Source organism: Parasteatoda tepidariorum, chromosome 7 (assembly GCF_982258835.1).
Source record: "Parasteatoda tepidariorum strain Cologne lab strain chromosome 7, Ptep-v5.0, whole genome shotgun sequence".
NCBI lineage: Eukaryota > Metazoa > Arthropoda > Arachnida > Araneae > Theridiidae > Parasteatoda > Parasteatoda tepidariorum.
In genome coordinates this window covers 96,805,630-96,825,187 of record NC_141761.1, presented here as the reverse complement: position 1 = coordinate 96,825,187, position 19,558 = coordinate 96,805,630, and the positions used below count along the sequence as shown (strand labels likewise).

Below are 19,558 nucleotides of genomic sequence, written 5' to 3'. Positions count from 1 at the left end.
GTTTGTTAATAAGTAATGCATTTAAAACGTGTTTCTATGAAATTAAATAATTGAAATCAACGATAAATAAAGTAAAAAATATGTTACATGTGAAAAAGCAAAATTGATGGAGAAATAGTATTATTATTGTCTATTATTGTGGAGAATTAGAGCTAGTAATGACGCAAGTGATGCAAAATTAACTTTGATAATTGCTTCTATTGAAATAAAAAAAAATTATTTAACGGAAAGTTAGAAAGGGAGAAATGGCACGAACTCATTCAGGAAAAGCATAGATGCTATAAACGTGCTTTGCTTAATTTATGTAATAACATAAAGCCATCAGAAAGGGCAAAAAATAATAATATAATTGAAAAGAAAAGAAAAAAAAAGAAACTAATTTAGCTCTCATAGTGTTGTTATATGTTAGCTCTCTTAGTGTTGTTATATTAGCGTTAGTATATGTCTTTGGTACATTTGAGGTTGGTATACTTGGTTATAGAGGTTGGTATATTTGGACATCATTTGTAATTTTGCTCAATACTGATTTAAAGATTATGAATTTTTTACTTTCACTCCATACGAAGAGCGAGTATTCAACTAGCATTTAATAATAATCTTAGGCTCAATTATTAAGACATACTGGTGTTCAATTTGCGGCATATGAAACAAATCAGTTCCATTAGACGTATTTCAGTATTCATTCTTAGTGCATAATTGGAAACATAGAACAAATCATGAAAAATATTTATTGGGGGAGTTTTAAAAATACAAAAAATATCAGAAAATTAAGACATCAGGAATGTTCCTATACTTTTTATCCTTCATATTTGTACACATAGAGCCTGAGGTAGGGACTTCAAATTAGCCAAATATCAAGATTGTCAGCCAAGTTTCAAAATTCTTAGCCAAACGCAAATCTTAACTATCTTTTACGATTGTTTTTTTCTCATAGAAAACTTCAAATCAAAATGCAAATTTGCCATAAATTGAATTATTTTATAAAATGCAAATTCAAATCAAGAGTCATTTTGCAGTTGGGGGATAATAAATGAGAAATGAACGGGAGAAAGTATGAAAAATGTGGTTGTTGTTTTATCGTCTTTGAGGAAAAGAAATAGGAATAGTTTTGGGGCTAATTTTTGTTAACTTGTTAGAAACAAGTTAACAAAACAGAAATAAAAGGATAAACCCGAAGCAACATTATGTTATTGTCATGTTGTTACAGCCGACCCAATTTTTGAGTTTACACCTACCGATGTTCAACTGCGTATCCTTGTAATTTTGAACAAAATCCTAGGAAACTACTGGATCAATTATAGGGAGAAAATTGCTTTCGTGGAGCACTAACGTGATGAAACTAACATACATTGAGTTACATGGAGAGGAAAATCATGAAAACTTACCATGGTTAGCCAGACCACAAGAGAATTCTAACCCATGATTTGTGATATGAGAACATTTTACAAACAGCACTGAGGTCGGCGCAAGCTAGGTGCATAATTCGAACATAGGTTACTTCATTGGGAACCACTAACGGCTCAGAGCTGGTGATTTTATAACCGTCGTTGAAGAGCCGACTACCAATGTTCAACTCCGTAGTCCTGTAATTTCGAACCCAATCCAGAAGACAAGGGAACTCCTGAATCAAGTATTGGGAGAAATTTGCCTTCGTGGAGGATTTTTTGATGGATATTTGCGTAACATGGAGAGGAAAACCACGAAAACCTCCCATGGTTAGTCTGACAGCAAAGGGACTCTAACCCATGATCTGCCTACCACTGAGGATATTTCACGTCAGCACTGCGGTTGGAGCAAGCCAGATGCGGATTTGTATCTACCAGCCATCGCTGGGATTCGAACCCGGTTCACCTCATTGGAAGGCGAACGCTCTATACGCTGGTGATTTTATTTTATTTTGTAACCGTCGTTGAACAGCCGACCCAATTTCATGGGTTTACGACTACTAATGTTCAACTCCGTAGCCTTGTAATTTTGAACCAATCTAGAAGACAAGGAAACTCCTGGATCAGTACCCCCAGAGATTTTGACTTGTTATGGGAACATGGAGGACTTTGAGACCCGATAGATTTAATGTGCATCAGTCACCATTTACTACACTGGGAGCCTTCGGCCGGCGATGATCGAATCCACGACCTCTTAGACATGGGCCCAACGCCCTACCGACCAGGCTATCCCGGCCCTTCAGAGCTGGTGATTGGAAATTTTGCTCCCTGGTCTAACCAAATTATATAGAAATGAAAAGTTCAAATATATATATTTTTTGGTGAGGTAGTCGGTCGTAAACCGCGGCAACTTTATTCGAAATATGAATTTAGGTTGCCGTGTAAAAAAAACTACATTTCCACTGTTAGCGCACATACTCTACGAACGAATAATCGAATAATACTTTTTTTTTAAAGAAAAGTTTCTGTTCAGTTGAGATTTTAAAAAAAAGCAGAATTATCTTGGATCCACTGATCTAGATCTCCATCAATGAAATTAAATGGTTCTTTCGTTTGCAACAATTCCTCAAGGTCTTTGCATCAACACTGCGTAGTTGGTCTTTTTAATCGGACAGCGGCTTCACACAGTTTTCTTTTATTTATTTATATTATATTTCAGTGTAGGACGGCTGGTGAATCAAAAACTGGTCCTCAGCGAAGCGAGACCGTAAGGCCTAGACCCTGGATAGAACATCGACCTTGGAAAAATCCAGGTATTTGGCGGGAAAGCTACGTCATGCGATTCTTTGTTTGACTGAACGAGTGAACAAACTCAGGCCGAAGGCCGCCAAGCCGTTGCCTGTGTGGCCTTCGTCTCGCTTCACCACCAACTATTCAGAAGCCAGCCAAGCCACATCTTTTAAAAAACTGTTATTGTTGTCTTAATAATTAAGTGGTTGTCCGATCTACTCTCTCTCTCTGATATTGTATTCAGATTGTGGGAGAGATTTAGAAACAATCGCAGTTTTAATTGACTTCATTTAGGACATCGTTATCTGTAGGTGATTCAAAGTTTGATTTTGTTTGTTTTGATTTATGTAACTAGCCAGACACTCAATAACGGAATTGCATCATGTTGTTTTGTTTCTGGAGAGGTATTTCATTGGTGGAACTTTGAAGCAACGTGAATGAAACAGCTGAGATACTATCTGTCTTGCTCCAGTTTAAACAACAGCACTAGTAATAGACATATCGTTTGATACCTCCATACAATGGTCGGACTGGCCCATAGACCTAAAATTGAAATCGCCCCCAAGGAGCCGTGGTGGCACAGGGGATGAACCGGGTGCGAATCAAAGCAACGGCTAATTGATACGAATTTCGCAACCGGCTCGCACTGACCACAGTGCTGACGTAAAATATCCTGATTGGTACTGATTGCTCGTGGGTTAGAGTCCCCTTGACGCAGGCTAATCGTGGGAGGTTTTACGATTTTCCTCTCCATGTTACGCAAAGTTCCATCAAAAACTCCTCCAGGAAATTTCTCCCTTGATCCAGAAGTTCCCTTGTCTTCTGAATTGGGTTCAAAATTACAAGGCTACGGAGTTGAACATTAGCAGTCGTAAACTCAAAATTGGGTTGGCTGTTTAACGACGGTTATAAAATCGCCCCTCCCCTCAAGGCCGCAGTTACTGTGGTAGGCCCCCTGAAAGTGTAGGCACCCTGGGACCCCTTGTAAATTAAAAACAAAAGAGCACTAAGAAACTCTAACACAGTTTCAAAATATATTTTATTGTCATTTATTCTATTTTTAGCATTATTAATAAAAGATTTTTTAAAACCTTGTTGATACTGAAGCCGTGATACAACGTTCCAATTTAAACAGGCGCTCTCCTCCGCAAAATGTTTGAAGGCCAGAAGATACATACAGTTCAACCTCCTCTTGAAAAATGGGATAAAAAAGATAAAGAAATATTTCTACACAAAATGTTAAAATTTTAAGCAATATTTCTTTAGCATTTAGAAGACACGTAGTTGGATAATATATATATTTTTTTTAAGTTAAGTAATTATAAACGAAATAAACTTGTTTCCTTCCATGAATGTTAAACATGATTACATAGGAATTAACAAAAGTAATTCTTTGATTTGTTACAATAAATCAGAGTTTTTGGAACGGCACATTTACTACATCAATTAAAAAAAAAAGTGTTTAAAAACTGAAAGTAAAATATTTAACTTATTTAAAAAAATATTTGACTATATCTTTTTTTCCCGGTTTTATTTTTTCGGTTTTTTAAATAAAATCTCATCCTTTTTTTTTTTTAAATATATTATATAAACTGTTGTTTGTTATTTTTTACTTATTACCCCCCCCCCCCTTTTTTCTTTCATATGTCTATAATTTTTCTTTGTTTTATTCTTCATTTTGAACTTATATATTTATATATATGTGTGTGTGTGTTTCGTTCAGCGTAATATTATCATTAGAGGATCAAGTTAGTTGGAATGTAAAATGTATTCGAACCACTAACAGCACAAAATACAAAATTTGTTACTGTGAGACATTAAATTTCTTCAGGAGTGTTAATGTTCTCATCCAGGGATGTTTAATATCTTAAGCTTAAACATTCTCAATAAAGTTTAAGAAGACGCAATACCATGGGGGAAACTTTTCGTTGTAAATTTTGTACCTTCATTACTAATTTAAAATTCAAAAGAAAGAAAAGTTCAAACAAACCTAGAGTGTGCAATGAAATATCAATTTCTGAAGGGAAAAAAATCGAAATATTAAAATGCAAACAAATTATTGAAAGAGAACTTCTACATTGCGTAATCCTAAGTTATATTCTCATAATTTATTTTCATTTTGATATTTTAAAAAGTTCTTTACGGTATTTGAAACTTCATGGCTTACTCTAGGTTTGTCTTAACTCACTTTTTTACTCTTTAAATTAGTTATGGAGATGAAAGAGAATTCGCGACGAAAAGTTTCTCACTTGGTATAGCATCCTTTTAAGGATATGCCAATAAGTAATTTGTTTGAAGTATTTTGCGTAGTTTAAGCTATGAAAGTTGCTGCACATTTAGAGTATACTATTAACAAAAAAACAAAAAAAATTCCTCCGCTTAAGTTAAAGTTCTCCATTTTATAAATTACTTCGAAGTCAGTGTGATTCGAGTGTCCTATTGTATAAAGTTTTCTAGAATACGATTGACAGATTAACAAATCATAATCACTACCATCATATATTACTCTTTCTGAAGTAAATGCTGATAAGTAAGTTCTCAAGAAACTAAAAAACTTGCACCGACCACAGTGTTGTCGTGAAATATCTTCAGTGGTAGACAGATCACGGGTCCCAGTTCCTTTGCCGTCAGGCTAACCGTGGGAGGTTTTCGAGGACTTCCTCTCCATGTAACGCAAATGCAGGTTAGCTCCATCAAAAAGTCCTCCACGAAGGCAAATTTCTCTCAATACTTGATACAGGAGTCCTATTGTCTTCTGGATTGGGTTCAAAATTACAAGGCTACGGAGTTGAACATAAGTAGTCGCAAACCCGAAAATTGGGTCAGCTGTTCAACGACGGGGTAATAAAATTAAAAAACTGATAACAAAATTTCAAAAAGGACATTCGAACACTTTCCGCCTTAACTTTTTAAAAAATTTATTTCTGTTAGAGAATCCCTAGGAGGGATCTCTGTTATAAAAATATTTATTTGGAAAAAATAAAGCTGTTAGTTATCAAATATTCGTGTATAAATTTTACTACCAGTTTTTTAGTTTCTTGAGGAAGCTGGTCAACTTCCTGTTAAGGCATCTTGCTGTCCATGCTGAGTGGATGAGTCTTGTTTGATTAATACGAGTCGATTGGAATCCAATGTCGTTAAGGTCAGCAGCTGATTCCGCATGGGCAAAAGCAGCATTTGCCCAGGACACCCAAATTTCAATTACTGCTTAATATTAATTTTTGTCAAAAAATTGCAATTTAAGGTTTTTAATTCCCTATCGTTCTCGTTATTCCCTATCGTTAGGAAACTATCAAAACAAATTAAGAGTCTGATTTGTGCAGCACCGAAGGGAGTGATCCGTAAAGTACTAACCGTACTGTACACTCAGATATAGACGTGAACACAGATAACCGGGTCAGGGAGAACAGGAAAAACCAGGAATTGTCAGGAAATTTCATTTTAACTCCAAAAATCAGAGAATAGCCAGGGAAATTTCAATTTTTTACAAAAACCTGTAAAATTAATATATCATACCTGAAAAAAAAAACAGTCTTGAATTATCAGTAACAGTAGTCAGTTATTGAGATTCAAGTTAAATAATTTTAGCACCTATTACAATTATTTGTTGCAAAAATTTTACATTTTATTGAAACTGACATGTTCCCATCCTCATTTGCTGATTTTTTCTTTTTCTTTCACGAAATCTAATATTTGGTATTGCAAACAAAAAAAAAAATCAAAATTTTCTGATGAAAAACTATATGGTATAGAGAAAATAAGGTCTGAATTTTCATTGAAATTTACCTGATATACCTGGAAATGTAAGGGGATTTTTTTTCTTCCGAAATTGAATGGGAACCCTGATAAATTTTAACTAAAAATTCCCCTTAAAAATATGGTACCATTACTGCTAATGTGTCGAAAGTCTGTTATCAAAGGTTTCCAGCGATACATGATTACCATATTTATTACCATCATTTGAATCGCTTTAAAACCCTGACTCGAAAATTGTCTATATATGAGCAATACTATTAATATAAAAAAATTAGCAGTACAGTGCGCAAAATAAAAAAAAGTAAACACTTTGAATGACTTTTGATCTAATTCGTTCTAAAACGCAGATAATACAGTTTACAAATTATAGATACAGTTTAAAATTAGTAATTAGTGTGTAATTAATTAGTAATTAAAGAGTAAGGCACTTTAACTGTTTTTTTTTTCTTGGTTTCGAAACACCTTGTTAGGAAAAACACAGACAATAAAAAATAAATACTTGTAGCATTTAGGCTTGGGCCTCTCGGGACCTATGATAAGTCAGGCACTGGTAATCGCTCGAATGAAATTTAAAAAAATCATGGTTAGAACAATTTTATTTAATTGCAGAAAAACTGTAGCTTGGAGAAGCAAATCGATATCAGATTTGAAATCAGCAGTAAGATTTGCTAAAAAGTCCTACCCATTAGGAAAACAAATGGTATCTGTCACATTGTAAGTAAACAAACGTAGCGTTTATGCAACTATCAGCAGCGTTGATTATTTAGACAATTTTTTAAAAAAATTAATTCAAAATTATTCTGTGATAAGTAAGAGATTAAAATACTTAATTTCACTTTAAAAACAATGATAGATCAATTTTCTGAACTTTGTACTACTTTAGATAGGTTTCTTCAGAAAATTTTTAATTAAAAAAAATTTAATAATTTTAAATTGACCACATTTGACCAAAAATGACCACATTTTACTTCATTTTAAGAAACATCTTTTAGAAACATCCATAACAGCGCACATTACTATAACCATTTTCGAAAAATCACTTTTTTCTAAAAATAAAAAGTATTGTTTGAATTTTTGTATATAAAAGCAAATCAATAAGAGTTTTTTTTTTACTGAACTGAGTAAAGTAATAAATAACATAAGATGTTTTAGAAATATAACTAATTAGAAATAACAGGAACTACCATCTCTTATCACTGGTACAGTTTTCTAAATACGTATCACTCTACGTATCTGTTGACTTAAAATGTGATATCTACCTTCTGCTATTGTAAAACAGCGCCCTCTAGCTGATATTTTGAAAATTGTGTTTCTATTTTTTTCAAACTTAGAAGCCATTTTTGATTCGAAAATATGACGTAATTGAGTGATTATAGCTCATGTATACTCTACAAAATTAATAAAAGTTTCTTATTTGCATCATTTATTTAGATAAACCTGGAACGGAAAATTGTATCTGTTCTTATATAACATATTCTTTTTATGCATGAATAACCAAGAGGACGATATCGACGAAGGAAATAGAAGGAACAGGTATTTTGCTATAATAGTCATTAATGTTATAATACCATACCGTTTACCAGTTACTAAAGAACCTGATATTGAAAAATAAATCACGTGTACAAATAAAAGTAGTGTTTTTAAAATAATACTTGTTCAGAGTTAAATTCTATTAATTTTATTTGTAAAAAACTGATGACATATTATCCTATTTACTAGCTGAGATACGTTTGACATTAAAAATTGTAAATCTAAAACATTAGTTAAAACGTGAAGTTCAAATAGTATATTCGTTTTAAAAGCAAATTTAATCATTTTCGGTTCCAGTTGTAATTCTTATGAATTCGAAAATGCGTTTTGAATGTAAGTGAACATGGAGTTTTTTTTCTTCTTATGGATATGGTATTTTATTTAAAACTATTTGTTGATATTTATTTTATGCTGTGTACTAAAAATATTTCTTGACGTTATTTTATACTTCGTTTATGACAAATGCATTTATTTGTGTTGTACATCTTGTAAATTTAAGGAGGTATGTCGTGTGTTATCATTAAAAACATTGCTCTTAAAGCTACGCAAAAATTTAATTATTTGCATTAAATATTTTCCTTGTCAAAAACCAAGTTGAGATTCTTGAAAATTTAATTAGGATTTTAATTTGTAACAATTACCACTAAAAAATTTTCTTCTATTAATAATGAGCCTTTTTTTAAAAAAAGGATTCCAGAAAAAAATTTATAAATGTGAATTATAGTTGTTTTTGTTACTGTTTACTTAATAAATTGCTAGAAAGATTTTTTCCCTGTTGGCTATTTAATATTTGTTGCTTAAAATTTTTATAAATTCAAAGTGAATTAATGGAGTATACATTTTGCTACCACTGGAAACACATTTAATAAAACATCATAAATATAAAATAATTACAAATTTGCATAATAATTACAGCATTTACAAATAAGCAACAAATTTTAGCACTTTAGACAGAAAGAACCAAAAGTAGAAATTTTTGAATTTTAAGTGTTTCACTTGTATGCTAATAATTTATCAATATTTCCTTTTTTTTGTGAAGTAATATTTATTAAGAGTTTTAACCATTTATTTCCATGGTGATTAACTATTGTTTATTTTAATTTTAGTGCTGTAATAAAGTAAGTTTACCACCTGCCTACAATAACTGATTTCTGAAATGCTTTTTTGTTATTATGCACTTCAAATATTTATTTATTAATTCAAAATTTTCAATTCATTCAGTAAATTAGCCAAATATTAAAAATATTAGCCAAATTTCAATAATCTTAGTCTAAGGCAAATTTTAACAATTTTACAATAAGTTTATTTTAATAAATCAATGTGTTTTTGTCATGAGACACATATTTTCTGGAAAAATATTCAGATGATTGTATGCTACCACTAATCTGCTTTATCAACACTAACTGTGGTAAAGAGTTTTGTGTTTGTCGCATGATCTAGCAATGAGGGTGCTAATATAATGGTTTTTATATGCTTGCATAATCTTGTTGCTTGCATTGTCTGCACCTAATATAATTCTAATTAGTTATGCGACATATCTAAGGGATATCACTGTAATCGAATAAAAAATACAAGGTTTGTTCAGAAAAATTTACACAGGTGTAATCTTCTGGATCAAAGGTAATATGGGGATATTTCTGTATCGTGATCTGTTGTGCCAACTACAATCGCCAAGGTGCCAAATAGGTTTTGAACTTGCAAATTTTTTAATAACAACAGTTTTCCCAGGGGTGGTTGCGAGTTATACATTTCGATTCGGTTGCTGTGATGTTTGTTTTTTTTAGTCTCTCACAGGCTGCTGTCCTGAAGTTGCCGAGACTTTGCGATTATTCTGTTTGCGATTATACTTCGTTTATACATTCGTAAATGTCTTATTTCTTATAAAATTTCAGATCTGAATGTGATCCCGACTGGAATCCACAACCTGGGGATTGGAATTCAACACCTAGAATGGGAGATGGTGGTAAAGAGAAGTCACGTAAAAAGACGTCCAGTGTTTGGAAATATTGTGAAATTATTGATGAAGCATTTGCACGCTGCACTATCTGTGACCACAAATTATCTTACAAATCTTCTGTTACCAACCTGAGAAAACATTTCAAAAAGAAACATCCTGAAGTGGCTATGCCTGCAAATGTGGTAGATTGTTTTTTTTAAAATTATTTTCTTTATCAATAGTAATAGTAGACTTAAATGCTCATTAATATTGAACTTTAAGTTGACATAAAATGGCCGAGTTAGCCTGGTTGACAGGGCGCTGGACTAACATTGATGAGAACAGTTGTTCCAATCCAGCCAGTCGAAGACTCCCCGTGTAGTAAATGGTGACTGGTGCATGTTAAATCTGTCAACAAAGTCGTCCGTGTTCCCATAACAAATCAATACCTCTAAGCAGTGTTTTCATTGCAGAGAAAAAAATGGGTAAGAATTTCTCACCCTTTCTCAAAAACAGGGTGAGATTTCTAAAAAGTAAAAAAAAAAAACACAAAGAGACTTGAAGAAAAAATCATTTCTTTAATTATAATACATTTTTAACATCTTCTAATTTTTAAAGCATTGAATATTTTTGCTGCATCATCATATGGAAAATGTTCTATATCTACTTTTTCATCAGCTATTCTCATTAGGTTGCTCAAATACATATTTGTTTCGTTTTGATTGTTTCTACCCACATTTCTTAAATTTTTATTTGTCCGTTTCGGAGTAGAAGATATTGCCTGTACAAGGTATTTGTCCATCTTACATTAATGCTCAAAAAATTTGAACGTCTTACATGAAAAAACCTTATGGTAAACACGTGGTTGCCGAGAAATGCGTTCTGAAAGAGGTTATGGGGGATGGTGTTCTGATGTTCTTAAAATTTCTGAACAATACTGGTAAATAGGGATGGGGCAGATGTTGAAAATAATGAAAGATCCAGGAAGAAAAGTGAAACGGATTTTATTCTAAATGGCGCAATGAGAAATGTTTTTCAAAATGCGAGAAATTCGCGAATTTTGAAATTGGTTTATAGAATGCACGAATTTCTCGCGGTAATAATTTTTTAATGCGAGAAAAGGAAAAAATATGCGAGATTCTCGCGCTGTAGTGAAAACACTGTCTAAGGGTACTGAATTGGTGATTGACCGTTCTGTGGTGCATGTCAAAATTACGATCTGTGAACGAATGTGTATATGAATGTATTTTCCATGAATGGATGTATATGAATGTATTTTTCAAAATGTATACTTGAGTAGTGTGACTAAATTTTTTTAATTTCTACTTCGTCATGGTTGTTAAAGTTTTTATAAAATTGTTTTGTTTCCCGTGTTTAATCAATAATTCAAGCAGAGTTTGGTAAAATGGAAAACTTTCTATTGATATTGATTAACTCTTGTAACTAACTAGTTCGAACTCTTTCGTCACCACCTCAATTTGGTAAAATCTGTTAGAAATTAAATGATTATTTAAAAAAAATTTCTTTGTACAGAGGTACATTGATTCATATCACATGGATGAGTTGGGTAAAAAACTGAAAATAGAAAAGTACAAATACACTTTTTAAATAATTGAAAAAATACCCGAAACTTGAGCTAGAAAAAAAGTGTATGTAGGAAGCATTTATCCGCAGAATGTAATCAACATTTTAATAAAAATATCAATGAGAGTACTTTATATATTTAAATTGTGTGAATCTGAATCTTGATGTGTGAATTTTAAATCACTTGAATAGGAATCTCAAAATTTAATTTTAAAATCGCGTGAATACGAATCTCTATGTCCGAAAATTGCATTAAAACAAATTTCTGTATTTGATTTTAAAGTCGTGTGAATATGAATTCCGATTTTTAATTAACTTGAATATGAATCTTAATAGTGGCTTTAAAATCACATGATTACAAAGTGCGCTATTTGATATAAAATCGGTAAAATACAAAACATAATGTGCGACTTTAATATGCGTAAAATAGAAATCTCGATGTGTGGTTTTAAATTATGTGAATATAATTTTAGATTGCATTTGCATTGATAGCAAAAAGGGAATTTTTATTTTTGTAGTAAACGGTAAGAACAATTTTTCTCTAACACCGTTAATGTATATTATACGAAAATGAATTCCAGCATGATAAATCTAAATCTATTAATTGGGCATTGTGCTTTTAAGTGTTTGGGAAACAGATTGTATTAGAAATTTCCTTTTACCATAAATAGTATTTTACCATAACTTTGGTATATCATGCTTCGGGTATCCCTTAACCAGTATACCCTTCCCTTGTGGCAGGATTATTTTTCTGGTTTATTGTAACAAACACCCATCTTTCCGCAAAAAATTTTTAATAGTAATAAATATATGTGGTACTAATTAATAGTGACCGAAAAGCTTTGTGTTTATAAAAAATGCATACACATGTAGAATAAAACTATGTATAATTTTCTTTTTTAACCCCTTCCTTCTCGCTCCCATGAAAATGACGGGGTGAGTTTTCGCCCGCTATTTATCGCTCCCGTGATGACTATAGTAACACACCAATAAGAATAAAACTAATTCATTTCTTTTGCCTGGAAAACATTTTATTTCTCATTTTACACACCTGATGGCAGTAACAGGATATTTTTAAGTTAATGTAGATAGTTAGTTTATTTTAAACTAGTTGCAGCACTAATCAATACAAATACAAAAGCCAAAAAAATAGGCTCTTTTATGACCGTTTTCTTGAAAATTAACCGATCGTTAAGGGATTAATTGTAAATGTAATAATTTTTTTCATGAGAATATAAAAGAATCTATGTTCTAATATTATGGGAGGTAATATTTTATTTTGTTATTTTTGCATCACATAAGGTAAAAAATGTTTTTGAAAAAATGACTTCAAAATCACATGAATCAGGCTCTTTTAAAGGAGAATACTCGAATGTGTGTTACATTATCCTCTTGTTTACTAATATCGGATTTTTAAAACTATGTGAAAATCAATAAATTTCCCATATTGTATGAATATTGGGATGTTCAAAAACCATTGGAAAACCAATAGCAACAACTGTAAAAAAAAATCTAAACATAGATTACAATATTATCAGCGTAAATTGAAATGTTATCAGCATAAATTGAAATGTTATCAGCATAAATTGAGTATGTCATTATTTAAATGCGCAATTCAAGTTTATATGTCTTAATATCGAATGAAAAATACCAGAATTTCATAACTATGTAGAAATAATAAGCAGTAACTGCCGAAAGTCGAAAATATGGTGGTATCATCACATTATAAGTAAATAATGAAATATGGTATTTGAATTTCGACAGTCGTAATAAGATTGCTTAAGAGTGCGAAAATTTGTAGCATTAACTATTGAAACACGGCATGGATTCGTGATGATATGAGTGCGAATCGAGCATGTCAAGAAGTGATTGCTTTAATATTAGATTCAACTTCACATGTTGTAATATTGGTATTTAAAAATCATGAAAATAATATCCATTTAGTAATAGCTTAGAAATGAAAGCTATCGGGATCTTAAAAACAAAGTGGAAATTCGTAGAATTTCTTGTCCTTCTTGTTCGCACGATAGGCAAATTTTTTAAAACAATTCTGCTGGGGAAACATGTTTTGAAAAATTCTACACAGAGGGAAACCATAATGTTCCAAATTAAAAATCTTTCTGCAAGAACCCCATAATGTTCTGCAACAATGTTACCCTGATTTTGCTTCGATAAACAAAAAAATAATCTCTTCAATTTAAAAAAGAATAAAATAAAAAATATTTGTTAAAATCTTAACTAGTCAACAGGGCCTAATTGGGGCCTGGCGCAAAATCTTCTTTGGGGGGCCTCCTCTGCTTCACTACTTCAGTAATGAAGAACCAAACTCTATAAAGGTATTTAAATTTTTCACCTCTTTATAAATAGCTAGAAAATTGACTTGAACTTAAAATAGCTATTAAGTCCCGCTTCCAATGGCAGATGAAATGTTGTTCTGTCCATTTTATTGATTTTCTGACAATTCTATGTCCATCATACTGAATGCAGTTTTCTTATTGTTATCTTTGTCATCCAGCTGCAAAAAATTCATATCCTTGCCGTCATTAGGGCACCATTCAGCTAAAATGTTGCAATTACGATGGCTGAATTAAGCCAATCAAAATCAAGTATTTTTGTAAACCTATTGCATTTTGTGATACGTAAAAATACAGGCTTTTGATAGGCCAAATTTGTCCATGGTGATAGCGTATATTTAGCTGAATTCCTCCCTAGAAAGCCATGGATTTGTGTGTTCATATGATAGATTAATGAAGAAGCTGACATAAAACTGAAGGATTTTACACTGTTCTGATATTTTGTTTTAAAAAAATTTCATTAAAGAAGGAAATGTAAAATAAATTTTCTATTCGATTTGGGGGCCTCCTCTGAGGTGGAGGCCCAAGGCAACTGCCCCTGCCTCAGTCAGGCTCTGCTAATCAATACTGATCAGGGTTGCCACAGCACAGGGAGAACAGGGAAAACCTGGAAAATACAGGGAATTTAAAAATCATTTAAAATAACAGGGAAAGTGCAGGGAATTTTAATTTTTTCTTTACAAACTGGGAAAATACAGAGAATTTTGTTTCTTATTTTTGTCTTTTAAAAAATGGTGACCACTCTATGCGGGATATTTAACCATGATTTTTCAGCCATACTAAATTATTTAATTTACTATAGTATTATTTAAGTGTGTTCAGCTGTTTTTACAGCAATTAAAGCTAGTAAATATAGTTAGCCCAATATAACTCACACAAGAGCACAGTAATTGTTGTTTCCTCTTAATATATTGTGTATAATATGTACAGGGAAAACACAGGGAATTTTTTTTTCAGATTTGAGTGGCAACCCTGCTGATATTTACCTTCATTTAATTAAAATATATATTATATACATTACATTACATTATATGCATTTTTATTTCAGCATCATGCACGTAATGGTGTCATAACCTTAAATAGTGATGAGGAAGAGGAAAGAGAGGATGCGCAAAGAGCCACGAATTCCGTGATTGTTGACTATTTGCGACCTGCTGGTGAAGAGAACAGGCCAAAGACAAAACCCACCCTTACATTTGTGAGACAGACACCAGTCATTAAAAGAGATCGTTCACCCATTAGATATCATGACTATTCTACATTAGAAACAAAATGTAAAAAATCAGAGGTTACTGATGAAACAGAATTCGATGTATTCGGGCGAAATGTTGTGCTACAGTTAAAGCAATTGCCGTTAGTCCATGCTTTGGAACTTCAAGCAGAGATTATGAATTTGATTGTGCAAAAGAGAATCCAGGTAAATTTAACTCATAATTTTTTATCTTATCATGTAACGCTGGAAATTACTCTAAATGATTGTTTTAATGATAGTTTACCATGCAATATGCTTATATTACAATACAATGCTTTTATAAAATGGGAAACAACACAGAAAAAGCAGAGGTTGCTGAAGAAATGTAATTGGGTGAAGTGTTGTGCTTCAGTTAAAACACTTACGTTAGTCCATGCTTTGGAACTTACGAGATAGGGAATTTGCTAATGCAAAAGAGAATCCATGTAAATTTAACTCATAATTTTTTAGCGTATCACGTAACACTGAAAACTTCTCTAAATGATTATTTTAATGCTAGTTTACTGTAATTTAGAGTAATTTCCTGTGCAATATCTGCAATATTTTAGTTATGCTTTTATAAAATGGGAAGCAGTGCAGTAAATCAGGGGTTACTGAAAAAATAGAATTCAATATATTTGGGCGAAATGTTGCGCTTCAGTTAAAGCAATTGCTTTAGTTCATCCTTTGGAACTTCAGAGATAGTGAATTTGCTAATACAAAAGAGAATCCAGGTACATTTAACTCATAATTTTTTTACCTTACCTTGTAGCACTGGAAATTACTCTAAATGATTGTTTTAATGATAGTATACAATGAAATATTTTAATTATGCTGTTATAAAATGGGAAATGACGCAGAAAAGCAGAGGTTACTGAAGAATAATTCGATGTATTTGAGTGAAATGTTGTGCTTCAGTTAAAACAATTGTGTTAGTCCATGCTTGAAACTTTAGAGATTATGATTTTGATTGCACAAAAGAGAATCCAGGTAAATTGAACTCATAACTTTTACCTTATTAAGTAACATCAGGAATTATTGAAATGATTGTTTTCATAATAGTTTTCTACCCAATGTTTTTTTAAATTATCTTTATGTATAAAAGTCTGTCTAGATTTATGTTTGCTAATAACTATAGAACAGAAGCACCGATTTGGATTGTGTTTATTATTTTTTTCACCAGGTGGTTTGTGAACAATCATCTCTTGGTGTTATGTGGTTCCAGCACAGTATCCAATATTTAAAATTTCATTGATGAATACCCTTGTTATAGATTAAAAGGTGTATCGTCTTGGAAACTGTACGTTTGCAAAATGTTTAAAAAAATAAGAGCCGACAAAACGACTAGAAAAAAAATAATTGTTTTTAAGCGTAAACAATGTGCTTCGCAGGAAAATTTTTTTACAAATTTGTCAAAGTAGTTAATTACTTAAATGGTTAAGGGAGATCATTACATAACACCCTGTATGTCTTATGGGTAATTTAATTTTTACTACATAAAATATTTTAAATAACCTACAACCATTAATAGAGAGTTAAAAATAGAATAGTTATTAGACTGTTTATAATGTCTCTACTTGATATTTACATGAAAAAATAGAGTTACGTCTTCTCTTTAACATCTAATTATATTTTTTGTTTTTCATAGACACCTATGTCCACAGCTTTCAGTAGTAGAAACTTATTTTTGGACCCCCCCCCCCTTATATGCGCATTATTTTCAAATGTATATTTCAGTTTTAATATAATATATTCCAGAGTTCACCCTAGAAACAAATAAGGATAGGTGCTTTCTCACGGTGAAGAGGAATTACAGTTTCGATTACCTAGATAACCTAATTTATCTGAAAATATTTATTGTTTTTTACACTGACCACCATTAAAATTTCTCAAAATGTGTAACTGAATTTTACCCTCAATTTTTTTTAACTACCCTCTTATGCTATTTTATGTCTATACTTCACAAAGTAATTCTCACTCATCATCAATGTAACAGAAAAAATTGAAGTTCTTGAAAAACAATTAAAAAGCAAGCTAAAAGACAATCAGTGTGTAAATTTTCCTGAAAAAAAGTAAATTAAATAAATACGAATGTAAACTTTTTGTGTGCTGGCCGGTCTGTGTAGGCTTCAGAGAACTGGCCCAGTTCAACTCCGTAGCCTTATAATTTTGAACGCAATCCGGAAGACAAGGGAACTCCTGAATCAAGTATTGGGAGAAATTTGCCTTCGTGGAGGACTTTTTGATGTAACTAACCCACATTTCCGTTACATGGAGAGGAAAACGACGAAAACTTCCCATGGTTAGCCTGATAGCAAAGCGACTCTAACCCATGATCCATCTACCGCTGAGGATATTTTACTTCAACATTGTGGTCGGTGCGAGCCGAGTGCAGAATTCGTATCGACCAGCCATCGCTGGGATTCGAACCCGGTTCACCACATTGGAAGGCGAATGTTCTATCCCCTGAGCCACCACGGTTCAAAGTGAAAGTTCTAAGCTGACGTGGATGGGATTCGAATCACCGCGGGCAGAACCCAATGGATTAGCAGTATGTCACCTTAACCACTAACGCCTACTTGGGTATATACACTGCTCAAAATTATTAGGGAAGCACATGGCTCCCCTAATTTTTTTGAGCAGTGTATAATGCTACCAAAATACATTAAATATACACTGCTGAAAAAAATTAGAGGAGCACATGGCTCCCCTAATTTTTTTGAGCAGTGTATATTGTTCTGCTTTAATAACTTGCCATACTTAATTTTCTTTTCAGGCATTGAGGCAAACGCATGAGACAAACACAGATGAGACGCCCATGCAGTATGCTTTAGTATATACTACTGAAACTCCAGTAGCTTCTGAGCCAATAAGAAGCTGTAATACCCCCGAAGCTGTCAAGGAAGCAGAAGCAAATCAAAGTTATGTAAAATTATAATATGTCTTCAAAATGAATACATGTTTTTATAAGGTGTCGATGGCTGCCCATTTCTGGAATTATTTTCAAAACTGAAATCAAAAGGAGCTATTAGGTTAGGTAGGCAAATTTATATACAATTTAGGAAGTAACAAAAAATTTTTTTGTGGTATGTCGAATATCTGGAAAGAAAGCTTGAAGGAAGAATGTCGTACCCAGTTTGATGAAAGATATTTTTTAGTCAACGCCTTTGAAATACTTTGTTTTTTCTCTCTGTTGAGCAGGTTGTGATGTTTTTCATCCTGTTTTCCTTAAAAGTAATTCGTTAAGTTTCTACTACCTTTTTTCTTTTAAATATTATGTAACCCCTAATGTACTTAATTTTTTTACTTTATCTTTGTTACCACTCCACAGGGAAAAACTGGAAAATACAGGGAATTTTAAAACCACCTAAAATAATAGGGAAAGGGCGGGGAACTTTGATTTTTTTTTTTAACAAATCGGGAAAATACGGGGAATTTTGTTTCTTATTTTCGTCTTAAAAATGATAACCACTCAATGCGTAATCTGTGGGATATTTAAGGATGATATTCCAACTATACTAAACTATTTCATTTACTATAGCATTATTTAAGCATGTTCATCTGTTCCTTCTTTTCTTTAAGTTATTTCTGCAATTAAAACTAGTATAGTTATTCCAATGTAGCCCACACACGACTGCAGTAATTGTGTTTCCTCTTTATATTGTGTATAATATATACAGGAAATTTTTTTTCTCCATATTTGAGTGGCAACCCTGGTCATTTTTGATAAATATAATAAAAATGTATTTTCGTGGCCATCATTACAATAACTCTGTATATTCCATAACTATTGACCATGTTTATTTATTTATTTTTTTTTTTTTTTGAAAATTTGACTAACTTGAATTCTGATTAGTTTTGGAGCAAGGAGCAACTTGTTACTAAAAGCTAAAAATAATACAAGATAATATGATTTAAAAATTTCCAATTTTATTTTCTTGTGATGTCAGTTGTTTTTTTGTCTTGTAAATGTCAGTTTACTCATTATTCAAAAGAATAAACAGTTCAAACTATTGTGTAGATTTTATTCATTTTACATGCATTAAAGATGTATTCCTGATTTGATACTTTGCTCTTCTAGTTTCATTCTTTGTATATTTTTGAAATGTTGTGTTGATTGTCAATTCAAGGTTAATGTTCTTTTAAAGACATACTTTGGAATTTGTTAAAAATGTACACATCATATTAAGATTGCATTGTATTATGTCATATTCAGAAACTTTATTAAAATTATTTTGTCAAAGTATTTAGTTTCATTCTTTTAACTTTAGTTTTATTAAACTCTTTTTCGATTCATATGAAACAACAATATAATTGGGAATCAGGCTTAAAAATTTTGATGCTGGATTAATATTTCATATAACTGATATGCTAGTTTAAATAAATTCATTTTTATAATTTGTTTCTGTAATCCTATTTATTTTCATTCGGTTTTGAAAACTCAGCAATGAATTCTTTAAGACAAATTTTTCAAATTCAGGTTTTTTCAAAC

The 19,558-nt window shown here is 31.8% G+C and overlaps 1 protein-coding gene across 2 annotated transcripts; it reads left to right on the top strand.

Annotated features, from left to right (window-relative positions):
* The first annotated feature begins 7,716 nt into the window (after positions 1-7,716).
* LOC107439673 (uncharacterized) lies at positions 7,717-19,312 on the top strand. 2 transcript variants are annotated; one of them, XM_016052345.5, is made up of 4 exons: positions 7,717-7,964; positions 9,854-10,100; positions 14,884-15,252; positions 17,843-19,312. In XM_016052345.5, the coding sequence occupies exons 1-4, from the start codon at positions 7,918-7,920 to the stop codon at positions 18,002-18,004; spliced, it is 825 nt and encodes a 274-aa protein (XP_015907831.1). In that variant the 5' UTR covers positions 7,717-7,917; the 3' UTR covers positions 18,005-19,312. The 2 variants fall into 2 exon arrangements, with proteins under 2 accessions (XP_015907831.1, XP_015907832.1); XM_016052346.5 differs by lacking the exon at positions 7,717-7,964 and adding an exon at positions 8,008-8,294.
* Positions 19,313-19,558: the final 246 nt, after the last annotated feature.